Source organism: Limulus polyphemus, unplaced genomic scaffold (assembly GCF_000517525.1).
Source record: "Limulus polyphemus unplaced genomic scaffold, Limulus_polyphemus-2.1.2 Scaffold2001, whole genome shotgun sequence".
Classification (NCBI taxonomy): Eukaryota; Metazoa; Arthropoda; class Merostomata; order Xiphosura; family Limulidae; genus Limulus; species Limulus polyphemus.
The window spans coordinates 189,634-198,457 of NW_013667611.1; the positions used below are offsets into that span (position 1 = coordinate 189,634).

Sequence of the window (8,824 nt, forward strand, 5' to 3'; positions counted from 1 at the left end):
GTTGTAGTGTGTGTGTATTATATATATATATATATATATATATATATATATATATATATATACGATATATTTTCTTGCACAACAGTTCAGAATTAAACATGTAACTTAATTTTACATTGCCATACCTGAAAATTTTTATTACATCAAATGAAGTGTAGTTCAAATGTCTTTAAAAAAAACAAAACAAGTTAAAAATAGGATTAATGATTAAAGTTCTACAAGTCACCCAGCACTACTCATCACATTAAAAAGTTAATTATTTTAACAAAACTGTATTAAAATTTTAGTCGTTTTTGAGATAAAAAAAAAAAAACATTTTCACAAACATCTGTACACATACATAAGAATTATGTAAAATTTATAAACCAATCTGAAAATCAGCCATTTACCAACTCTTGGTAAATGCTAGCCATGTTCTTAATGGTATTTTTAATTTAACAACATGCACCCTTTTTATCATACAATTAGAGAAAGAGATTGATTTTTGAAAAAAACTATGGCAATTTAGACTGCTAAAAACAATTGAGCAATTTTTCATTTTTTTTTACACATTTAGGATGGCCACAACATGATGTTAAGCATGTTCCACAATTCCCCTCCTAATTCTAAGTTAGGGATGAATATGCCCAAACTTTCAGTGTCTCTGATATAGCTATTTAATGCATGATGTGTCAGATACAACTAGTGGAAAATTCCAGTATTTAAGTGTATCTATTTATTCCACAATTAACACTGGAACTTTCTGTAAAGTAGCTATTGTCTAGACAAATTCCCAAAAAGAAATAATATACATGTACACACACATACATTTTTCAACTAACATTTTATCAAAAGATTGCATAACTATAATACATGTAGTAGTTTGAATAAATAAAGCCCCAAAAAGAAATAATTGACATGCACAGTAAAGGACTGTGTACACATTGAGAAAACATTTTACATAACAAGAAGAATTAGGAAGCAATCAGAATGTCACAAAAGTTAAACCAGAGTTATGAGAGGAAAAAAATTCTTAAACTAAGTGCAGCATAAATGCACATTTAATATTGTCTAAAATAACATTAATGTATTTTATTCATGATAGTTGTATAATTATTAATGTAGTGGAAAACAACAATACAGTACCTTTCACCTTTGTAGCCTATTAATTCTGCTTGAAGTAACTCCACTTGGACTAGCCTATCTATTGTTATACCTGAATTATCTAACTGATGTTGGGTAGTTCTGTTGAAGAAAAAGGTTTACATAAAATATAAGTATAAGTAAGTACCTACCTACTACTTGTAGCAGCACAATTATTAGCTTGACCAATATAACACTAGTCTTGTATGGTTATTCTCTTGATGACATTATAAACACAAGTTATCTATATGAAAGCAAAATATATTAACACTAGAGTTGGTATTTAAAAAAACAACAATATACACACACACAACTATATAGCCAATAACAAATTTAATGTTTTAAGATACATTTTTTAGTTTATTGGTGAATAAATTATAAACTGTTCAATCTTGTTTCCTTAATGTCTCTGACACAAACGTTTTTAACTGAAATAAAAATATTGAAGGTAATAAGCTGTACTTGGTTATTTTTTAATAGGTGAAAATGGGGACAGTTAAGTTCTAGACTGCGTAAGCTAACCGAGAACTTATAATTGTAGGATACAAATAATAAATACCTTATTCTCCTTTAGTTTTTCAAGTTCTTATTTTAAACATATTAAGTCCAGTTGAGGTCGTGTGTTAAATTTAGCTTCAAGCATTACTTTTTATAACAGTCAACAAATGTATCTGCTTTTTCATGGAATAGTTGTATTGTATCCTAATTTATCTTGTGTATAGGGGATTGCTTTACAACTGTGACATGGAGCATAGATACTTCCACATTATTGGGATCCAATTTTATGATTGGTCAGCTGCAGAGGAAATAAGATTTGTGAACGCAGGTTTGGAATTTTGAGGGAAGTTCCTTTCTGTCTTCAGAAAGAGCAAGTTTATTTCTGTCCTGAAGAAGTCAAGACTTGCTCTTGAACATCAATGTTTTTATCTTTATTTTTTTGGCTGATCATGAGTTACCTTTACTTAATCTTTAAATACAGTTTATTTACTTTTCAACTAAACAGTCCTTTACCCTATATAATTGTCCATTCTTCCATTCCCATCAACAACGGGTTTCTTTTTGCTGGATGGACCCCTTAGACATAACTAGAAACGAGCTACAGTGGACATTACAAGTGGGATTGAAACAATTTTCAAAAGATAAGAAAAAATTGGTTGATTAATAACTAACGAAATTTGACCCCTACCTTCTGAGCTACCTAATAGAAGCATGCATTTTCCACAGTACACAGACACAAACTTTAACCCTATGCATACAGAAAGGTTAAAGTGCTCATCATGATCCTTTTACAGGGTTATATTCAAAATTTATTAAAGAGCTTTATTATCAATGTATGTCAATAAGCTTGGCATCAAAGCAGTTTAAAATGAATACTTTTGTTTTATCTAAGTTTTAATTTTATAATTTTAAAAGTGCCAATTTTAGTTGTATTTTATTCTTATATGAACTTATGAGTGTCCCAATAATTAGAAACACATACTATAAATACTGACGTACCGTGATACAAACTTGAAGCCTCAAATTCTTTTGCTTTACTGAGATAGGGGAGAAAAAAAAACCAAAATGACACATCCCTTAAATATTGTTGTCCTTAAAAAGTGTCAATAATTCTCTCTGACATTGCTGTTGGATTATTTAAATAAAGCAGCCTTTTTTAAAGAAAGTTCCTTATACAGTTGTTTTGTTTTGCCACCAGTAAGCAGACACTTTGCCTCAGTTTCATTTTGTGACTTTGTTTTCCTGACCCAGGCAACTAAAATAATATAACCTATCTATAGCTTAATTATAAAGCCAGTTAAATTACAGTAGTTTTAGGACATTATATCTAGAGCTTGATATACCTGTTGTGTTTTAAAATGCATATTTGAAATGAACATTCATGGTTTTTGTGGACAAGTAGCATAGTATGAAAACACAACTGATGCTAATGAAGTATGGACTTCAGCAGAAATTACTGAAATATGCTTTAACTCTAGTGCAAGTCCAAAATTCTTGTTATTCAACAAAAGTGACCAGAATGTAAGAATTATAGACATCTTAAGTTAGATAACAAAGAGTAAATAAAAATAATTAACAAAATTTCCCAAGACCAGCTCAAGCTAAATGTATCACATAATTGTAACCTGATCAGTTTATTTAGACAAAATCTAAATGGCATTTTAAAACAATAAAATCAAAAGCAAGCAGAAGTGAAAAGTTTAGATATTGAAGCTGGTAAGATAAATAATTGTTACAATCTGACAACATTCTATAAAAAAAAAAGAAAAAGGTTTTATTAATTTTATTTAATATTTTGCAATTTGATAACACTACAGTTAGTATTATAGTAGAGAGAATAAGGTAAAATATAAAGTTTACCAAAGAAAAAACTTTTAATTTCATTGGTTTATGCAAATGAAATATGAAAACTGTAAAATGAACAGAAGTATTTATATTCTTAGCATGAAAATCACCTTTCACTCAGACTTAGTAAAGGCTTGGCAACTTCTATGACAAATCTTTAGTAAAAATACTTTATTATAAAAAATCTGATTTTTGTACAAAACAGACTTATAATATTTAGTAAAACTTGCTAGATTTTTGAAGATACATGTAATACATTCAGAATTATAGCATGTATAGTTTCATAGTAGTTACAAGGTTGGTCAAAATGACCCAGCCCATTTACAGACTTAAATCTATTAGGTTTCCAAACTTAGGAACAGTTGATGTTAGTAGATGCGATGTCTAGAATATGAACACTTTGCACAACTAGAGGTAACTGCTACAAATTTCAAGAGGTTTTTAAGCTATAACTGTTCTGAGTTGTACATAAGTTAAACACATGTAAGCATTATTCCATGGAGAATTTTCAACTCCATTTCTTACATGAGAACTATCTATAAAATTTATTCTAAATTAAATAACAGCTCTACATGATGGTGATATTAAGCCATACCTATGTAGTGAAGGTTTGTCTAATGGAGAATAAAACCTATATGATTGCATGGGCTAACTGTGACTTCCACTAAAAAAATAAATAAATAGAGTAGCGGTATTTATTTACTGCTATTCTTGATAAGTTCTACTCCACTGAATTGTTTCTTACTTTTATTTTGTGTTGGTCGTATTGGGTATGCATATCCATGAATGGTAACAAACTGATGAATAGCCACATCTGTGTACAATAAAAGTGAGCATCACTAGAACTGTTCTTCTATTGTGCTTAAATCTACTAACTAAAATTGGTGTATATAGTGTATGTATGTGCATACTTGTGTATGATAAACAATGATAAAAAAACATTAGTTACAATACACACGTGTGTGTGTTTTTCATAGCAGAGCCACATCTTCTGTGTCCACTGAGGGGAATAGAACCCCTGATTTTATCATTGTAAATCTGTAGAATTACTGCTGTCCCACCAAGGGACTCATGCACACATCAAATGAAATACCTATGAAGACTTGGAATATAAAGACAGAAAATGTTACCAAGATATACCACAGTTTTTGAGATGTTGAAAAAGTTTTGTTAGTGGTGGAGCTGTTTTTTTCTGTACAGCAAAAAGATAGCTCAAGAAAGCTGACTTTAGTGCTTACAAAGTACAGCATAGAAAAATATAAGCAAAGTTGTAGCATTTTATTTTAAAGTTAGAAATATTTTACACCCAAAAACTGAACATTATATTATGCTATCTGAGAAAGGGACAGTATTTAACATGATTTAGTGTTCTTTCCATTTTTTTCACACATGTATGAGTGAAAAAATGAAAAAGCTGATTTGGACACTCATCACTGCCATGCTCCTCAGACATACAAGAGCAGTGAAGTCGCTAATAAGCCATGCAACAGTAAAGATGACACTTTTTCTATATACAGTCTGATCCATAAAACTTTTGCTGTAGTGCTTCATTTATAGACTGCTAACTACACTGCTGCAGCTGTATTTATCTTTATAGTGAGAAAACCATTCAATCATGTCATAAAATATAGTTTACATATAAAACAATATATATATTGCCAAGATTGCAAGAAGAATGTGTGTAAGTTATTAGTTTTCAGTGCTGACTGAAAGAGGGAAACAATATTCTATAAAGATGACAAACAACTTCGAAGAAATAGTTTTATCCTATTTAATACCATGTTTCAGCTTACACCTTTTTTGAGGGTCTTAGAGTGTCACAGGTTATAAAAACAAATTTTACATTATAACAGTCTCTCGAAGAAAGTGTAAGGTGTAGCCCGAAATATAGGTAAAAAAGAAAAAATTTTTTATATGAAGTTATGTGAAAGTTTTACATTTGACTATACGTTGATAGTTTGAGAAAACTTCAACATACACTTGGAAAGTATATCACTCTATACTAAAGTCGAAACTCTTGGCATTTCACAAGATAGGTTGACTACAGCTAATGTTTTAGTGTACATAAAATTAATTTTTATGTAAATCTTTGTCAACCTACTAACTTTACATAGTATATGTGCATTTGAAGGGTTTTCTTTTTATGTTGTAATGCTTATGTTTAAAGGATTTTATTCTACTGACTTATATTCTTCTTCTCCTGAAGATGGTGTAATTATTTACACTGAAACATGTAGAGTTTCAAGTTTTTTTAACTTGTATATTTTTAATTTAACTTTACAAATAAATGTTTGTGCAAGTAAAAAACGTTGATCTTCATTTTATTTAACATCTTTGTACAAGAACTGTCAGCTTTTATGTATTTATTATAGATTCATGTATTTAAGAATTTATGATCAAGTGTGCTTTAAATTTAATCGTGTTCATCAGACAATGTAAATAGTAAAACTTATTGTAATTGATGGTTAGCCCTCAACCACCATCTAAAAAGAAAAGTTTACGACAGTCAAGTACAGGAATCTGGTGTTGTACATAAAACTCAGTCGTACACTAGTCATTAAACAATATAAACTTATTTAAGATTAGGAAACTTACATTTTTATAATCTCTTTGTTGTTTTTTCTAAATGCTTCTCTCTTAACTTTTAGCCAAATCTCAATTGCTGTATTCAGTTTGTTTATGTTCCACTTTAGACCTTTCACAACTGATGCTAAAGCCTCCTTCAAATCTCCTATCTGACAGTAACACTGAGCAAGAAGTTCAAACCTTTTAAACAGACTGTCCTGAAAGTATAACAGTAAAAACACTGACTATCATTAAACAACACACTTCATTCCTTGTTCTATATATCAACAGGACAATAACAAACAAGGTGCTGATGAAAACAGTATATACAAAGACAATGCACTGAAAAATCCTTCCACAGATTTTCTGCAACATATTGAAAAGTTTAAGAATGTTAGAAATTTATCAAACTATCTTCCATTTTACACATCAGCCAACAGAAAAGATCACAAAATTATATTGATGCTATCACAATTACTTTCTTATTACTTTAGTTTGTGTTGTAAATATTACCTAAACCATGTCTGAAAAATAAGATATAAAAAAAAGAACTTGTAAAATGATTAAATCAAACATAAAATGTCACTTATTTTAAAGTAATTGGGCAATTACTGGCCATTTCTGAGGTTTGTGTAATATAACCTTTCATATTCAGTTTTAGGCTAGCCTAAAATAAGTTGCTATAGAAAAATTTTCATTTCTAATTAACATAATATTTTTTAATAGCAAGATTATGACAAATTTACACACAATGAAACACCAAGTTTCAACAAAGAGTCATACCTGATGCACCATAGCTTATTTTCTTACGTCAAATTATCTTTTCAGAATCTTCTTCTAGACTAATGATACAGCATTAATTTTTGTAAATAATGCATGCATACACACACACACACACACACACAAGTAAAAAAAAAGCTATCAGTTCTAATGAAACGCGAATTTCATGGAAAATATATATTTAGAGAGAGAGTATAAAACATAAGGAATGGTACAAATGTATCCACATTTTTATTTTGTACTACTCAATCTAAAGCTACAGATTAATTTGAGACTAGTACTGCAACAACAGTACTGCACATCAGATTTCATATTCTAACTTGAAGTTTCCATTGCACCTCCAAAATAATATGTATTAGCTAAGTGTGACATAATGCGTATCACTTAAATAACTTACCTACTAACATTGCTATAATCTAATTCCTAATACTAAAGATATGAGATCCTTTCCATTCCCATTAAATGTTAGATATCAATAATTCAATGTTAAAGGGTTTGATTTGTTTTGGATATTTGCACAAAGCTATAATTTGTGTTAGTTATCCATAATTTTAAGAATAGAGGGTAGAGAGTTAGTTAACAGCACTCAATGATAAGTTATTCTAAGTGAACAGTGGGATTTGACTGTCATTCTTATAATGCACTTTCAGCCCCAAAGTGAGGAGTGTGATATACCACATTCTGATAGAGCATGAGATGTTTAAACAGAAGCTATTTAAAACAAAGTACAGTTCAAAGAAGTTTTAATTCATTAAAGTCCTGACAGAATTTGGACATGTGATTTGATAAAATTACCAACATCTCCAGAACAATTATTTCAATTTATTTAATGTCTCATCTTTATAACTTCTTCATTATTAGCAAAGTAGAAAACTGCTTATGAAACACAGGCAATTTTTTTTTCTGGACTAAAAATTATTCATTTAAGTTAAATACAGTTTAACTATTAGAAAAATATAAATTTTCACCAGAAACTCGTGTAGACTAACTAAAAGATGAATTGTTTAAATTTTATCAAGACTTATTTTCATGTCTAATTTTTTTGCCTTTAATAATTATTGATACATACTGTGCACGATTTCTTGACTTCAGATGTCAGGTCTGATGTTTCAACCAAGGAAGTAAGGCATTTACAACTAAAGTTGAGAAATGGTACAGCCTCTTGATAGCAGCTTTGATTGAAAAATATGATTCCGAGATTTCCAGCTTCAGTTCCTGTGTAGACACAAAGCATAAAAAAAATTTTTTTTCTAATATAATATCAAATACTGACTATGTAAAACAAACACTATAAAACTGAATAACAACAAAAGTTACACACACTTTCCTAATGATAGTTGCATAACAGCAAAAACAACTATTTTATTTCATCAGTAACAAATATAAGCATGGAATCACAGCTAATGGTGACATACATCTTTTTTAAGTATTTACCTTTACACCTGTCTTAATCCTAGGTAATATCAGTGACCTAAAAGTTATTTATATATTTTGTATACATACAGGCAAATTCCAGCTTAACACTATGTGGTAACTTAGTTCTGAATTTAATTATCAGTTATGTTCTACAGCAATGCTGATGATTCAAGTTAACTCTTCCAATATGGGGTCGGTCAATGTGATGACCTCGTAACTATTTTGTGCTTGCTGTAACTTTTAAATTAGTAAGCGAATGTTAACAAAATTTGGCAGATTATCAGTAAAAATTACACTGCTTTCATACACAAAATATCTAATTTTTTTTTATTAAATCGTAAGGTTTGTAAAGCAATGTTTTTCTCATGCCTTTTTTCTTTTCACATCTTGCCTATCTATCATGCAAAGTAATTTTCATTTTAAGATTAAAAATACTTTTATGCATCAGAAAATTTTAAAATTTCACATGCGAAATCTTTATAACGTCCAGATAGTTATCAAACATTTCTTTAGAAAAAACTATATTTTATCTGTTATTTTCAGTAATTATTCTCTGTACAGGTTCAGTAGATTTGAACAATCTCGCAACCACCATAAA

The 8,824-nt window shown here is 29.4% G+C and overlaps 1 protein-coding gene across 1 annotated transcript in view; it reads right to left on the reverse strand.

Annotated features, from left to right (window-relative positions):
- The window catches only part of LOC106465617, a 34,850-nt gene that overhangs the window by 15,631 nt on the left and 10,395 nt on the right, over positions 1-8,824 (reverse strand). The window contains exons 4-6 of the mRNA XM_022393549.1: positions 7,880-8,025; positions 6,061-6,248; positions 1,126-1,224 (exon numbers count right to left, since the gene is read on the reverse strand). Coding sequence (XP_022249257.1) covers positions 1,126-1,224; positions 6,061-6,248; positions 7,880-8,025 — 433 coding nt within the window. The remainder of the gene's footprint in view (positions 1-1,125; positions 1,225-6,060; positions 6,249-7,879; positions 8,026-8,824) is intronic.